At 39.9% G+C, this 18,225-nt stretch overlaps 1 protein-coding gene across 1 annotated transcript in view; it reads right to left on the bottom strand.

The window, feature by feature from the left end:
- The window catches only part of LOC139209338 (cadherin-22), a 65,460-nt gene that overhangs the window by 42,524 nt on the left and 4,711 nt on the right, over nt 1-18,225 (bottom strand). The window contains exon 2 of the mRNA XM_070838991.1: nt 12,016-12,310. Within this exon, the coding sequence (XP_070695092.1) occupies nt 12,016-12,310 (295 nt within the window). The remainder of the gene's footprint in view (nt 1-12,015; nt 12,311-18,225) is intronic.

The following is an 18,225-nucleotide window of genomic DNA, read 5'->3' as shown; positions in this document are numbered from 1 at the left end:
TTAAGTCATTATTTCCCACTCAGTGTAGTATATATGTCAACAGTGTGCATACACAAGGCTCTGGCAGAAAACACTCCGCTGCATGTCATTTAGTCACACATTGTAGTTAAAGCTCAGCCTAAAGCCAATAAAACTTTATGGTTCTTAATTTTTTTTGGTTAAGAAACAACCATACATTTGCCTTATCGCCTGCAAGCACACATTTTCCACCTTTTTTTCTTTCTATAAATAATTTCACTCGCAGGAAAAGGAAAAAAAGAAGGCAGACGTTCCTGGGTGCCATAGGTCCTCAAGGACAAGGAGTCAGTCTTTGTCTCTAACCCTCTGGCCAATGCTATGGGTAATTACTGACAGCTGGTGTTGTCCACCAAAGGTCATCGCTGTAGCCTTTCTCAGAGCCCTGTCATGCTACTGTCCAGCCACATAATGGCCGTATGCTAATGATGCTAATTAGCGGGAAGTGTCAGAGCACTGTTTGTTTCCTGTCATCCAACGGAGCTCCTAAGGGGGAAACAGGGAGGGGGAGGCCAGTGGATTATCATTAAAGTCATCCGGCCATTAAATCAGACAGCTCAGATCACTATCCTGTTGCTGTCACCTATAGCACTCTTTTGTTCTCCCTGCATGTAGATAGGAGCTGGCTGGTTTGAATGCTAACACGCTGCTAGCATGTGATGCAGCGCTCGATCTGCTCTACATACTGGTGAAACAAATGAGGCTGTGTTGTTTTGCAGCTTTTTTTTTTTTGCAGCAATGTGACAAATTACCTGAGAGGTAAAATATCCCCTGAAACCAAAAAATGCATTTTCATCAATGCAATCATCTATTCATCCAAAAATGGATGGACAGATGAATTGTTTCTCCAGGACTGTATGTGCACCACCGAAGGATCATGAATGCTGGGACTGTCAACAGCCTCGTGTGGTTCTCAGTTACAGCTGCATATATGGCAACTCCAAGGGTATTCAAAGCAGTGAATATCAACTAGGGTGGAAGGAGATTTTAATTCATATTCTGAGTCATATCATACCGTCGTTACTTCATCCAAATATGCAATAGTACACAAAGGCCAGATCCTTAGGAGATCAAGATATGCTGCTTCCCAGTTGGGGGATGAGTGAGATATCATTCTTATCGTATTAAATACATAAGGCTATATAGAAGCTAGGCATTTTCATTACTGGCAACAGGCAGGGGTCTGTTAATTCTGCCTACCTGGTTGGCCTTACTGCTGTGGGTCCAACAAAACCATTTTCATCCATGGGATTACTCCCTTATCTTAATTTTCCCCCAGGTAACAATCAGTTTGATGCTCAGCTGTTTCTTGGTACTGGCTGGCAGCAACGTCAGACGGCTTAGAAGAACTATATAAATGCAAATATTTCTTTATTGTGTTTATATTAAAAAAGAGAAGTGAGGCAGTGAGTCTGGCACTTGGGTTCTTATTAAGGCTCCGACTTGTATCAGTGTTTTCAGTCGGAGAAGTCATTATTTACAGTATCTGTTGGCATGGTTTGCGTCTCACTTAAGCAGAGTCTACTGTTGATGGACTTGTGGAAATTCAATAAAAATTATTGACTGTCTAAGATTCGAACGTAATGCATATTGCAGTAATAGGAGAAGTATGTCTAATGGAAAGAAGCTCCAGATATTCATTAGCTAAAGAGTTGTTTTTCTCTCACCAGCTAAATCTTCAATCACAAATTGCTCTCAGACGAGAAATCAAGCACTGTAGCAATAACAATTTTAATTACATTACGTTATTACATTTGTTTGGGCTGAAAACATAAAAACAGTAACATAACGGATGAAATTGGTTGGCACAATCAATTATACCTTGTTTAATGCCTCAGTTTATTTTTTTACACTTAAAAAGTAGCTTTAATTTTACGAACACTTTAAATTAAATTATTTTCCCAGTGGTTGATGTTCTCACCTTGCTGAATTAGATGTGTGCATTTATTTATTTTACTATAGTACACCCTGACATCACTGCTGGGTGTTCTTATAGGTGCTGATACACATGTGCCTAACCCAATCAGACACGTTTAAAAGTGCAACTGTTAACCAGAAGAAGTCATTTAAAGAATACTATTCAGCATGGTTAAGTAAATCTGTAAACATATGCCACCTCCATAATTTTGTCAGACGTCTGAGCCAACTTGTGCTGAACAACTAAATATTTAGTCAACTCATGCCTTCAGTGCTTTATACATAGTCTCACAAACAAAAAAACATTAAAAGTGAACCGTCAGTATTTTTTTCTCGTTTTTCATACGCTAATTTTTCGAATGTAGCACAACTGATTTTCAGTAAAATAATGAGATGATGTGGCAACAAATTACAGTGTTGCTGTTTTCCTACCATGCACCACAGACTGTTTAGTAATGTTTCTCGCAGTGACTTGCCTCAGCATGAAGCATAGACAGGTTTACAACATCTCATTGCCGTGCAGCTATAATGAGGATATAACTTTGTTATTCATTTAATCCTCCGGGAGGGCAAAATGGACATAATTGCGGCTGAACATCAGCTGCTTCTTTAACATTATTCCCAAATTGTATTTAATAGTTAATTTTATAATTCCATTGTTACAATATGATAAGTCCTCTTAAAGGCTCATAAAGCGCCACCAGGTACGTGAGATTAACAGCTAATTAAGTAAATAATGTACAGTTACAATAATTGTTGTGTCAGGCAGTTTAAAGGTTATTCCTTTCAACTAATTAGCCTGCTTCTTATTGGAAAAAATGATACTTCTGACAATGCTGTAATACTGTTACAGTGGGAAGAACATGAAGTAAGTAACAGTCAATTCCAAAATAATAATGCAGTAATACAGTCTATGTTACAAATGATATTTAAGCAGTGCAAAATACCCCTTAAAGGATAATGTCAATAACATTTAGATGAAAAGTAACCCCGGGACCATCTGTGGTGAAATGGAGTAAGGAGTGGGGTTGTTTTTGGGCCGTGGAGGATTTGGGGAAGGGTGGGTGACGATGGCTATATAGTTAGATTTATGCATGAGTTTGGTTTAATGGTATCAACACAGGCTGTCGGAATAGCTTCCCACACCATTTCAGCACTCTTGGAGAGATGGTTCAATTACTGAGAGGGGAGCTGGAGGAGTGCGCCACGTGTGAGACACTAGACTGACAGCTATTTAAGAGGCAGCCTCGTAAAAGAGATTTGTGCCTATCTCAGCTGGTGCCGTACTGGTGCGGGCTTCAGTGGAGGGGTCTAACGGCTGCAGCACTGAGCCTCTTCCCCACTCCAACCTGCCTTAATCTGTAGGACTGAGTGCTCCCCGCCCGCATTATGGATCATTTAGTAAAGCCATAAAAGCTGAGGTGTTTTCACATGAAAAGTTATTTCTTCACCACTTCTACTGTGATTCATTCCTCTCTCATCCACATAAATGCCCCAAGAGAGAGAGAGCGAGGGAGAGAAAGGAGGGTAGGGGAGAATGAAGTATAAAGGGGAGAAAAATCTGCCACGTCATAAAAGCCAATGGCCTGCTTACATTGATCCTCTTCGAGATCTTTACAATGATTTACGGATATTTTTCATCTCTCCCGACAGAGATCGTAAATCTCATCTTTGTTAGCCTTTGAACTTGTGTCTTTTAATATATCGGATCATTATTTGTTCTGTGGACAATATTGTGGGTCAGTGTGGCATGTCAACATTTAGATCTCCAGCCCGTATTATTTTTAAGCATTTGTATCTCAGACAAAGAGGCATGAAAAGTTGTGAACTGTCGATATGGAAGAACAGATATTATGGTAAATAAACCGTTCTTTATTACTATTATTATTATTAGTAGTAGTAGTAGATAAATTATGACATTTGAACACCTGTATGTGCAGGCCAGATATCAACATTAGTACATTCCTTACACAATGTCAGAATGTATAATGTAAAAAGTCCATGCTCCTCGCTTGAATGCATCTCTACAACACTGAAAAAAAAGAACCGTAATCAATTTCACAATTGCAAATGTATTGTCCTGCACACACATCTTTTATGCATCCTCACACAGCACATCAAACATTCTCTCTCTCTCTCTCTCTCTCTCTCTCTCTCTCTCTCTCTCTCTCTCTCTCTGCCCCCCCCACCCCACACACACACTGATTCATACACATGACCACACGCACAGATCAGCCAAAATCAATTATGTCAAGCACTGTGGTTGAGCACATAACGGTGGATGTTACTGGTCATATACATAAAGGTTGTTGGCAGAGAATATTGATTGTAAGTTGCTCCTGCCTTGTCGCATTGCTCTCTCCTGTGATCCTGCTACTCCAAATGTCTCATCTTCTGTTAGCATGACAGGCCCCAGCTGTCCTAATGGTGACTGCAGCAATTTGCAGCCTCCTGGGCAACCTCTCCGGACCACAGTAACAGGAAGGGTGATTATTTCTTTAATCCCCTTGTGGAGTTCTCACATTACATACAAAACAGGGGGGAATTTAGCATTCATGCTGATTATGCTAAGGGGAGAGAGGGAGAGAGACAGAGAGAGAGAGAGAGAGAGGTCAAAAGAAGAGGAAGAAGAAGAGGAAATTAGGAAGAAAGGAAATGTGAAAAGTGTTGCTTGTTTGCAACAACTTGCACACAAAGGCACTCCTACCTAAATGGCTTATTTAGTTGCATCATAACTTAATTCCTACAAAGGTCTCTAAGTTCTTGTTTTTAAGTTACAGTTTGGTTTCCTATGTGTGCACTTGCCAAAGTAATACTGGGAAAGGTCATTTTGGATGTGACAAAAAAGTTTGAAAATACAAAATACATTTTCAAACCATTATTGACAGGTATTTTTCTTGCTTTGCTTTACTCTGCTGTTCTGTGCCTTTCACCACAAACACTCTTCAGACGCCAGTTCTCTTGTGTATTTTGTGTGTGAGTCTAACAATAGTGTTATACTTTGCACACAGTGATAGATGGGACAGTGACCTTCACAAAGGCATTTAAGAAGTACATTCCACAAGGTTTCTCCTGTGCTGCTCTTTGGGCTCTCAGTCTTGTCAATCTTTATACCCCACTTCATGTATTTCATAAAGCAATTGTCTACTAGATGTCTTTTGCAGTTGCAAATGTCTCTATAAAGATGCTACAAAGCCTATTGTATTTGTTAAGAACTGTGCTGTAGTATCCTCAAACCAAGTGTACTTGATACTCAAAATCAAGTACACTTATTCCATTAGAAAAAAATTTTCTACAACTACAACATTACAAAAATGCAAGAAAGCCTCAAATGCTTGCTTAGAAGAAAAAATTGCAGGACATTTCCGTAAAACATATCACATTTGTTTAATGTGTGTTGTCAATTTCTCCAACCAAGCTTTATATAAAAGATTGTCTTAGATGGAGAGTAGGATTCAAGACCACTACTTCAAGACCACCATGGTGGTAATTTGAACTTTGTCTGTTGTCCTTTGTGTTTGGCAATTCTCCACCACATCAGCTTTTGTCATAAGTAGATAATAGCTGAGGATAGTGGTCAGCGTAATGTCTGTTATCAGACTGCTATTTGCCTGCCTGTTGTTCTTTGGACACTGTGCTCTCACTTGTCAGTCAGTGTTACCTGAGGTTAGAGGCTACAGCACAGATGTCGTGTCGTGTCACATCTCTGCCACTCAGAGGTCCTGAGGTCCTCTCTAATGGAACCACATCAATCACAGGATTAGCTCCGTGGAAACTTTTCACCCTGTTGTGATTCCACCATCAAGAGCCACCTCTCCAAGCCACATTTCCAACTGACTCCCTCACTGTCACCCAGCCTTTGAATGGCAGGAAAGGACGTCTGCATCAGTGGCTAAATGCTTTCAAACCCAACAAATTGTGCTACTTAGCCAGTCAGTCAAACAAGAAAGAAAAAAAATAAAATAAAAATTTGGTGGATGTCTTAGTATGCACGCTCTAACACGGTGTAATTCTCTTTTCAAATTGGAAAAGGCTTGTCTTTATTACTTCAATATTAGCTGGGCGTGTGGAGCATAGCATTAGTTTGGGGTGTCAGTGTGTCACTGCCAATAATGTCTCTGCAGTATGGCTGCAAGATATAGTTTCCAAAAGCTCAATCTATCCGTTGAACTGTTGAAGATGCCATGACAAGTGTACATAATACTGTCAAGTGGCATACCAATTTAACATTATTTGAGCATTTGGGTTTTTAAAACTTTTGAGGCCTCGCCCAAAGCTACAACAATATCTAAACACTTAAGTTGGGCTGAGAAAACAGAAGGAAAAGAGATGAATCCAAATAAAAAAAAACTGATGAATTATGATGAAGCTTTGCAAAACATAAACATTAGCTCAACATGTCATCCTACGTATATTCATATAGAAAGGTAAATGCAGAGCACAAGCTCTCATCTTCACATCTATTAGTGCTACACACACACACACACACACAGTACCCGAAACGACACAAAAATAGAACATAAATAATTTCCCATGTCCTCTACAGTCACATTTATCCATCATAGGGCTAGGATATCAATTACATTTTAAATATATGCACTAAGCCACAAGCCTATCCTTCTGTCTCCACTGTCAGACAATCATAATATATATAATGCAAATATTCTGTTATTTTTGGCTTAGTAGCTTTTGTAATCATGAGAGCACTATTTTTTTAAATCTCAGCTTCTCTCACTTTTCTAGCATTTGTACGCTTTGCTGCAAGCAAAATTCCTTTGGGACACCCAAATTATTTTGGGAAAGCTTTACTTAGAGGAAAGATGTTCTCATAATTGAGAAAATGGAGACAAAAAGAACAGAAAGTTAATTTGAAATATAAAACTAAATGATTAAAAAACATCGGTTGAAGTAATATAGCAGAGAAAACTCTGCATGAGCACTAACTAAATGACATAAAACAGATGATTTAAATTGGACCCAACAGACCCACATCTACAAAAAATAAATAAATAGTAACAAATCTGAAACATACAAGGAAATTTTAATTATTCATATTTTTTAATTATTTTGACTAGTAGGTACAAAAACTGGTCAAGTAGATCACCGGCAGCAAGCAGAACTAGCAGTGAACGGGCTGTAATGGTTGCAATGTAATCCTTCAGGACAATCGCTCCAGATCAAAGTAACTCCACTAAAAGTGCTTGTTTTTGCCACTGACAGGCTCAGATTGTAATTCGAAGTGTCTGACAACAGCGAAGAAAGGATCCTTACAGAGCTAGACATGAAAGATCCTTTTTGTTTAACCAGAAATTGCTTCAAAAACAAAGACCTGTCTTTTATGTTCTGTTTTTATAAAGAAGGAAAAAAAAAACCCTGAAAGTATTTGGTTGCTTATCTCTTTGTGTGTCAACGCATTATGCAACTTTAAATGGCCTCGGTGAGTGTTATTGGGACTTTTAGGGTGGCACAGGGCTTTTTGCCAAAGATGAATTTAAGGTCTTTTATAATGTAGGACTGGGTGTTTTAAATGGAAAGACCTGTACCTCTAACATAACCTCACAAATGGACATGATGCAACATTAGCTTTTAACATCGTAGGTAGAAAATACAGGGGATGATGAGCCATGAACAGAAAGATGACCTGTTGGACTTTAAGTGAGCATCCATATAGAGCTGTAATACACAGTTCTTCAGATTTCAGAATACAGCACATCTTTATATGTTTGAAGGTGCAATGTGGAATCCGTAATAAATCGTTCAGTGTCCGCAAAAATGTCTCGTCATTGCCACATCTCGTTCAAACTCAATGAACTAAAGCTCTGGCTACATCATACACATTGTTCCTTCAAGCTTTAAAAACATACTCAAACGTGATAAAGTAAAACTACTAATACAAGGCAAGCAAAACTGTATTATTCTTATATCAGATAAAACTGTTCTCTTTCCTTTCCAGATATGAGGTATGCACACATACTGTATTCATACAGTATATAGTCATACAACTTGAATACATACATACATACAAAGCAGCTAACCTAGAGAATAGTCTGAAACAGACGTTGAAGTCAGCTCAGGGGCACGCAGCCATAGCATGAGCTTTGAGTTAGAACTGGTCAGATAAATTTCAGAATCTGTAATGTGTTGCAGTGAAAAGCATAACGAAATTGTTTTGAATGTACTCAATTCAAGATTGGGGTCCAGAATGGGGCCCACCATTTTCAGCCAGCGAATTTACCACCTGTACTCCAGTCAGAGACAAATAATGGTGATACTGTTGTTTGAGTTCTGCTTTAAAAGACAATTGAGAAAGAGTTCTGATCTTTGTGCATCTGTCATATCAGATCCAGAAGGAAAGATGAGGAAACAATTAAATCACCGTTCTGCAGTGCTTGGCGCCTCCAAAGGGAGGAAGGCACAAACAAAAGTCAGATGGGGGATTCATTGCTTCAATGCACCATCATTTCAGAAAAACTGATGCATTTTCTCATATTTTCTGCTGATGCACTGACCGTAAGGCAGGGAAACACGATGAACCGGTGGCCAGTCAATCACAGAGTGGCTGCTGGGAGAGTATGCAAACTGCAGGGAATATTTGACACAGGCCCCAGTTGGCCTTGCTTAAATTTGAACCTTTTTGCTGTGGTGCTAAACGCTGTCCTGCAAGTTAGTGTACTCCTATCACTGTACTTTGCCGAAGAAGCTTTCAAAACTATGAAAGTTACAATAATAAATCAATTAAATCATGGAACCAATCTCGGTTAACTCATTTGTGGAACACTTCTAATTTTGGTCAGCAATGCCAGCTAAAGTTACACCCTCCTGGTAATAAAGGAGACAGCAAAAAGCAGTTAGTGAAGCTCTTTACTTCTAAGCCAGACTGTTGTCTCAGTTTGCTCCAACTAAACTACATTTTACACTTTTTAATCTATATAATATAAATATTCAACACATATTCATTTGAGCTTCAATTAATTGTAATCCTATAACCACATCTTCAAGTCAGCTTCTTTTTGGTTGGGTTCAGTCCAGGATGTCCTCTACCGAGACACCACATTAAATCAATTTTTCACAGTCTTTATCATCACAAGTCAGAGGACACAGCTAACGTTCTGCAGAGCGACTCCAACCATGTTCGCTCTTCTGTTCCGGCATAAAGACATGCATGGTTCTCAGAGCAACATTCAATCACCCATGCACTGCAAATTTGATTTAGGACTGCAATTTCATTAGCGGCACATTTTCCAAAGGACAACACAGAGCTCAGGCCCTCACACTTCATCATCATCTTTGCCACTCCTATTTTATTTGCCCTCTCTTCTCCTTTTTAGAGTTGATCAACCCTGAAAAACAAACAGGCTATGTACACAAGTATTATTCTTAGTGGGAGATGCTGAGCAAGCAGGCAGACAGGCAGACAGGCAGACAGACGGACGGACGGACAGGAAGCCTCTGCAAAAAGAGAAGGGGGCAGGGGTGGAGGCTGTAAAGCCATGACAGAGACGTACGCTGGGAGACATGACAGGAGTGATAAGTAAAAATGAATATGCCCCAGGCAGCTTACTACTGATTACTTTCTTACTATTATGGCCTCACGTTTTCCGAGGCAGTTTGCTGTATGGTTGGCTGTAAAACAGCACAGTGAGCATATCACTGGTGTGACTAATGCTTGCAACCTGCCTCCATCACCGTATAAAACGCACCCCTGCTTTAGATCACAGCAGCTGTGTCCAAATTACATGAAAAGTACTGAGTCTAACCAGGTTTTGAGTGCATAGCGCAATCACACAGGAAAAGTTACAAAATCAAGTATACATTATTAAAGCCTGCTTATAAAATCTCCCTCATTTTTGTGGTGTTAAATGACACAATTACCTAACGGTGCAGTGCACAAAGGAAATAGAGGGGCTACTAACAGCTACAGGTACAAATAAAAATACATTATGGATGGCAATGAGACAGCTCAAAGGACATGAGGACAGAAACAAACTAAATATTAAATCATTGGAAAAACATGTTGTTTTAAGGGATAAGACTGGTGTTTCTAAATGTTGGTTTTTTTTCTTCAACAAATCCAATGAAAAGACTAAAACCAACAGTGCATTTAGTCTGTCTCTTATACCCTCCCTCTCTCCAGCACTCAGAATAAATAGTATATTTGTTGGGGATTCATACACTGCTGGTGCTATAGTGGGTACTATAAGCAACAGTCCATATGTGGAATTTACCTAAAATAAACTACAGCACCCATGTTCGTTGTAATTAAGAAATATATCACCTAGTGTAACCCAGAGATGTGTTTGTACTTTTTTTGTGAGGCTGTGAGGCTGTGAGGTTCACAGAGCTTTGGTTACACAGACAGTGCTTGTTTATAGGGTCAGCTCTGTTTTCGATTTGTTGATAATAAGAAAAACTTGAAACAGTGAAAGCCTTATCCTTCGACAAGCTTCTGGAGCTATGCTTCAAACACGCAGCAGTGTGTGGGAAGGGCCCGTGAGCTGGTGAGGGACATGCGGCTGTCTCACTGTTCTGCTCTGTCCTGCACTTATTCATTTTTCTTTTTTTCTCTTCACTCCCTTCAGTTATTGTCATTGTGCTTGTGACCTTATCACTGACGTGCCAAAAAAAATACTGCTGGCCTTAGCTGATGTTCAACAGGAGAACAGCAGAAAGAAAAGAAACAGGAACAGGCCGGGAGAATGCTTAACTAAGCAGTAGCTGTTACCTCATTAGGGCTAGTGCTCCACAATGATGTTTAAAACATGAACTGCACACTCATTTAGTGCATAATTTGACTGAGGTGCGACAGGGTCGAACAAGGGGTGGCAGCCAAAGTGGAAGGGTCGTGATCATTAAGATTACATTAACTAACATTAACTAAGCGTGGTCTCTATGACTCCATTTCTCTCTTTCTTGAGTAGATAATAGCTCTCTTGCCTCCCAAGGTTTTGCATCTTTTTTTTTTTTTAAAAACTCTGCATTATTTCTTTTCTCTTTATCCCTCCCCTGTTTTTGCAACCTTTCAATTGCTGTGCCCCTCGCACTCTCTCTGCCGCTCACTCACTCACACTCACACACACACACACACACACACCATTCAATTTTAGAGAGCACTGTAGGCAGAAATGCCCATGGTTTGGATCATGCTGAGGAAGCAGGAATTAATTCCAATCAGGCTTGAACAGGGAAGAGCCATTCCATTTTGCACCACTCCTGGAGTCACTCAAACATGAAGCACCCCCACCTCCGCTGCATATGCATGAACACACATGCACACACAACATTCTGAGTGCACGTGGTATTGTGATATCACTTGGCAGCCAAACAGAATTTTGTTTATTACACATCAGCTCTGTCTTTGACATTAATACCATGCTAATGAAGCCCCTGACACCCTCATTCACCTGCCTTTTCCATTTCGCCGAGGATTTTAAGCAGCCATGGGGTGCCGCTAATACTGTTGCTCACAATAACAAACATGTTTGTCAAGATTAAAAGCGCTGGAGTTTCAATGTCAATAGCTTCCATGAAAATGTGGTGTACCCTCACTATTATCTACTCTACTTAAGCACCTCTCCTCTGCTCCTCTTTACCCCTTATTCCCCCCTTTATCATTTCCCCCCCGGAACGGTATGTCAGAACTCATCCACAAAGCTCATCTGGGAGTAATGCAATTCATATCTCCTTTCTTTATATGCCCGCGCCTTCATGTTCCATCTTTTTTAACTACAGGTCATAGCTCTGACACAGTCCATGCAGGGGATCCACCTCAAATGTTCATGTCGCCATGCTACTTCCCTCTCATCCGCAATGAATTCACTGACTCCACAACTATTTTCATCTAACATCTCCTGTCTGCGTTCTGGGGGTGAATTTTAGCATATTGCTCTTCTTGGCACTTTCGAGTGTCCCCTGAGCCCAGGACAAAGCATTATGTTACAGACCCTACTTATGCATCATGAAAATAGCTGTGCTATAACTGGTAATTCTGTACAATACATGCACTTTTGGGCCGTCCCTGAGCTCAAATCTTCAAACAGCTATTCAGATGGTCCCTGTCTGACTGCACCATGATTTTTGCCTTACCTATGGGTGACAGCTCTGCCACACTGCCGATGTAGGGCCCCTCCAAGAACTTGGGCTCACTGTCGTTGATGTCCTGGACCTTGATGACAAACTCTGACTCTGGCTCCAGAGGGTTGTTGGAGAGGCGGTCCCGGGCCTGAGCTCGAAGGGTGTAAAAGGCTTTCTCTTCTCGGTCCAGTCTCTCCGTGGCATGGATGTCTCCTGTTAGCTCATCGATGATGAAGATGGAGCCTGCCCCCTCTCCAGAGATAGTGTACTTGATGTTGCCCTCACCCTCATCAGAGTCTGTATGGATCTATAAAATGAGACAAAGTAAATATGAGATCAGCGAGTTCATAAAATGATGCATTCCCTATATATTGTTTATTCTATTTTCTTTCATTTTAACCCATTAGCAAACCTTTTTCCTCCAAGAAATGCTGTTTAAAAAATACTAATTTGCAACAGTAAAAAACATTTTGTTAGAAATATACAGCAGTGCAGCCCAAATTATGTTTTGTTTTATCATCATAATGAGATAACATTGTATATTTGCAAAGTGGGAAAATGTTCATACTGTCAATTGTGCACTGATAATGTATTTGATTCGTTTTCCCACCAATATCTGCTTTTGCACTGCAATGTCCGCTCAACTAAAGTAAGATTTATTCATTTTCTTTTCATAGGTATGTCTGGACCCTCACAGCACTAAAGGTTAGCGAGTCAAAAAATCAAGTGTTCTCCATAAAGAAGATCATTGTGAAAACTATGTGTTGTAGTAGGTACTGTAATTTATTTTGATTAAATTCAAGTACTGTTTTATATTTGAGTACACTCGACATCGACCTTTTCCCCAACATATGACTCTTGTTATCACATGACCAACATTCCTCAGTTAGATCACATGATGACACAGGAGCCAGCTCCATTTGCAGAAAATCATTGGACCTTTGAGTTGAAATTAATATGTCACACGTTTTGCATGAATTTTCTATTTAGTTTCAACTGCTGTGAATACTGATGGTTTGTGTAATTGATAGTTGTCAGAAAATTACATTTGGTCATCAGCCGTGACCAAATGAAATTAGTACATTTCTTCCACCCATTCCCTTATCTTATTCCCCAATAGCAATTGCAGCTTAGGGCCTTCTTAGAGCTCCCTATAGCCCAGCAATCACCATCACCAAAAAAAGACACCACAGTTCTAGCGATGATTTACACCTTTTGCGCACATTGTGCCCTTCACAGGATGTGACGCCCAAACTAGGAGATCAAAGTCATTTCAAAGATTGTTAAAGGTAGAGACATGGAGGTGCCGGGGCTGAAAAAAGTGAACTTAAAAGAGCCCATATAAATCAGAGCTATAGTTCCCCCCTAATGTGATTAGAAGACATTCCAGAGGCAGCAGTAGGAGCAGCATTGGTCCCCCATCCCAACCTCCCCTTTGGCTCTTTAGTCAGCACTAGACATGTGCGCTCTCTCTCTGTCTCTCTCTCTCTCTCTCTCTCACACTCACACTCACACACACACACACACACACACACACACACACACACTCTCTCTCACCTTCTATCTGAAATTATAATTCAGAGCCGTCTATGCAGTGCTACTGTGGTTCAATCTACTGAGCAGACCAGGGGAGAGGGGAAATCGCCCTGGCCTCCCTGGTTAATATTTTATAAAGGCTTAATTAAATACAGGCTTCTATGACCCTCGCGGGGGGTTTCATTAAGTATTTGTCGTAAAACTGTGGAATAATGCAAGCCTGTGCCACGATATTGCTTCACTCATCCATTTTCCCATCCCTTTTTATCTATCTGTTTTTGCCTTTTCTCACCACTCCAAAATCATCCTGAAGACAAATACATGAACAGTCAGAGAAAATATACTGCCTGATACTCTGGCGATATCAATATTTCAGTTACAATAAAAGAAGTTTCATTGGTCCAAACTGTGAGAGTTCTCCAATAAAAATGTGCATAGTCATACGCCAGTGGATATGTTTCCCCTAGACATTCTCTCTCTGTATTTCTAAATTAGATTCTGTAGACAAGAATGTGTGTGAAATGTTGTCATCATGTGTTAATTCATTTGCACAAATGCGGGCACCACGCATATAAGTGCCTACCTACTGTACATGTGCGCACCCAGCCACACACAACCACCTACTGTGAGTGCTTGCACATATACACACATACATACATAGTGGGTTCATCATTCTGCTGGGATGATGGTATTTCTCCCCCCCTCAGGCAGGATATACCCATCCGTCTGTCAGTCCATCCTCACTGGAGTGATTCAAGTTGGCAGCTTGAAAAACACATACACTACGCTTAGCTAAGTTGTTCTCCGCAAACTAAAGGTCAGAGCCAGGACGTCACTCGCTTAGCAAAAAATAACCACGAGTGCCAACATGCCCTTAACAAATTTACATGAGAAGAAGGTGGAGAAAAAAGAAAATCTCCACCACTGCTGAGCAAGAATCATAGCTGCTTCATTGGGCAAATCTTGATGCATCTGTCTGAGCTCTTTGTGTTTTAAGTCATGCAGCCGTGTCGTCAGATGAATACAGTGATCTGATGGTGAAATGTACACTGTTGCCCATAAAGTTGGAATAAAATGTTTTTTACCTCTTCTCATGAAATGATTGTGACAATGTGATTTATTCTTGATAAATAAAGTGTAGATCTTCTCAACTTTATTGATCAAACTCTTCCAAACGTATCACAGTGAAACTTAAACCACAATTAACCTTTGCAAACTGTGTTTTCAGGCTTTAACTAAATTAGGGGTATTGAACAATTATTCCAACTTTATGGGCAACAGTGGAGTAACCCCTCCCCTTTGTACTTAACCAGAAATGGTGTTTGGGTTTAGCGTCTAAGATTTTGATTAATCAAGTCAGAAGTATTGAAAGAAAGGCTAAAACACACTACACACGCCCACCACACAACATCTAACCCTTTGTTGATAACATTTCCCGTGTAGCCGATAAAGGTGGTCGAAAAAAGTTTCCTGTATGGAAGTGAACGGCAGCTTTAGTAAATGGGTCACCATTGGAAGCCATTGTTACTGACTGAATTCAACCTGACCACTGCTGCAAATTGCACTCTGTGAGGAGCCTACAAACACTTTATGATCACCTTTTAAGGCTGCAAGCACAGGGAGTTTAACATATGCTGAGTATTTTTTTTCAATGCATGCACTTTAACAATTTAAGTTTGATATTAATCGACATATTTTGAGAGCCATTTTTTGGGTCCGTTCATGTGTAATTATGCTAACCCGGGAGGGTTGAGGGTTGGCAAGGTTAACCATAAAGGTATTTTAGTCCCTTTACTTCCCTTAGTGCCCGACTGCCGTAATTTGGGTAAAAAGTCATACTCACCACATGATACACATATTTTTAGATTAGTGTGACTTAGATTAAAGGAAAGAGGAACAGTGTTTCTTTTTACTTACTTTTAGTTACCTGCACAATTTCTGCAGGACTTCCACAACTATAAGTAACATATTGTGGATAAGATTGACAAAAATAAATCTGAATGTGTCCTTTAAACTTGCTTAATAAGTGTATTTGTCACTGTAGCTTGGCAGTTATTATGATTCACTGTCTTGCTTTAAGTTAAGCTTTATGTAAGTAATAGTAAGCATTGCTTTAGGGTTTACAGTGGAGGGCTGTGAGGTGACTCAAGAGAGAGGGAGGTTGTTGATGCCCTGTCAAGTTCACCTTTGTGTCATAACAAAGTGTCTAACTGTCACTGAAGACTAACCTGCTTGAAGGGAATGACATATGACTCACATGCAGCAGCGGAAAGTTTTGTTCTTATTTGGTAGTCAGCTCTTATGTGCATTAAAAGTATCTTAGAGCATGTTACTCAGACTAAATAAATGTATGACAGAGTGGTTAGTGATAATTTGGTGTTCAAGCACTTCACCTACAGACGCTTAAAAACATGCGAAAGTCACACATGTTCAAATGACAAGCTTATGAATTGGAATTTGAAAATAAGCACAATTAAATGTGCTATATAATAACATAGAATAGAATAGAGAGACATTTGGGGAGCACAATTTTACACTTCCAGTGTATATAGCTGAACGTGGGCTGCAATGAATTCTTGTTTTATTGAGGGTTTTGAAGCAAGAGCAAATTGGCTGTCTTATATTTAAGTCTGTGTAATCAGGAGTAGGCCTGCCACATTTCTCAGCAGCTTGTCAAGCTCTCTGATCTTAACAGCTTCAAAGTGTTAACAAGGTGAATGTATCAGAGACAGCCAAGGTGGAGACAGCTATGGGGAAGGAAGGGTACAGACCATGGAAGACAGAGCCAGAGGAGGGACGGGAGAGTGAATGGCAGCATAACGGAAGGGATAAAGACAGAGAAATAAGTCTGAGGGAGAGGAGAAATTAAAATGAGTTGGTAATGGTGTTGGGATGGGAGACAGACCTGCAAAGGCTTACACAGAAGATAGAGGATGGAAATACGCAGATAACAGAGAAAAAAAGCAAAACAACATGGTATTACAAAACACTATGTAAAAATAATTTTAAAAGATGATAAAGCCAAGGAGAAAAAAAAGGCTTTCTCGTCCTCCAAAATGACAAATGTGGTTCCTTAAAACGCCAAGTCCAACGGCACCAGCCTCAGCTGTGATGCTCTTTTTCTCCGTTCCTGCAATCTTAAGCTGTTTTGTTCCCCTTTGATGACAGCCTTGTGATGTTGCTACAATGAGACCTAGATTTGACTAATTATAGCTTAGATCATTACAATGAGGAGAATTGCTTCAACAGGCATAGTGCTTGCATCTTTCTGTTGTCTGATTGACTGCGTCAATGGCCAAACACTTTTTCCTCTCATTCATAAACTCATAAACAGCATTTGAATTATGCCACCCAAGACTACTCGAGTGTCAAGTAGCACAGCTGGAACTCTGAAATATGACACAGATGGAGAAAAAAAATCCATCAGTCTTTTCCTATTTCACTCTTTTTTATTCTTTCATTCATTTTCTGGAAAGCTGCTATTTTTGAAGAACAGTTTATGTAACAAAATAAGTAGAATGGCAGCAAATATAAAACTATATACAGCATGTTTATTTTGAGGATTAGGCAATAAGCTATACCTTAAATACAAACTACATAACCCTACAATCCCTAACCCTAACTACACCAAACCTGCTTTTGCCCAAACCAGACCAACCACAGAATACAATACACAATAAATCCAACTGATATCCTTTAGAAGGTCGAAGACCTTTTGGCGAACAAAAATGACGAGGCCATCTATTTCAATTGGCTTCAATTTATGAGCTGAGAGTTAACAATAGACGAAGAAGTACAGTGGACTGTGCATGCAACTTTTTTCAATGTTCATCCTGGGACAGAATAAAACAAATCCATGCCAGGAACATCCTCAAAGACCAGGTGGTTTGAAGGATACATAAAACTCTATGAGACTGTACGCAAAAACCTTGAACTATACTTCTTGTTGCAAAGATATAAACCTTTATGTACATGACACACACAGTCCAACTCTCCCTCTCTCTCTCTCTCTCTTTCTCTCTCTCTCTCTCTCTCTCTCTCTCTCTCTCTCTCTCTCTCTCACACACACACCAACAATAGATTTATCTCTGACAGCTTTTGTCAAGATGGAGGACGAAAGCAACATGGCCGAGGAAAACAAGCATGTGTCATTTTTGCCTCCAGTGCTTCCTTTAACAGCAGCCATTTAGGATTATCTGGGCTCAACAGCAACTCCGTCTCTTACAAGGGTGAATGTCCTGTGTGCTCCCAATTTCCTTCCTTTCATTACAGAACATATTTGAAGAAAAAAAAATATATAGTTGTATCATTTAAGTCCACAGGGTATTATTATCTGAATGTACTGACTGACCAAAGCTGCCAGTTTAATGTAATCTGAGAGACCATTTTATTGGTAAATTTGGTTTCATTAGCAGAGCAGTGGAAGCTACAGTATGAGACAGAGCAAGCTTGGCAATTTTGCTGTGTTCGGGTGAAGTAAAAAAACAAAACAAAAATGTAATTATCGAATACAGAGGCACACTGTTTGGCTTTATTCATCTACGGTTCAAATTGAAGTGTTGATACCAAAAATTCAAAAGAGTTCATCTCTGTGTGTGTGTGTGTGTGTGTGTGTGTGTGTGTGTGTGTGTGAGAGACAGAGTCACATCCCCATTCACACACACACACCATTAAAAGCACTGATAG

Source organism: Pempheris klunzingeri, chromosome 2, assembly GCF_042242105.1.
Source record: "Pempheris klunzingeri isolate RE-2024b chromosome 2, fPemKlu1.hap1, whole genome shotgun sequence".
Lineage (NCBI taxonomy): Eukaryota > Metazoa > Chordata > Actinopteri > Acropomatiformes > Pempheridae > Pempheris > Pempheris klunzingeri.
Note: the sequence above shows the minus strand (reverse complement) of the source record. Positions and strands in the feature narration are given on the sequence as shown.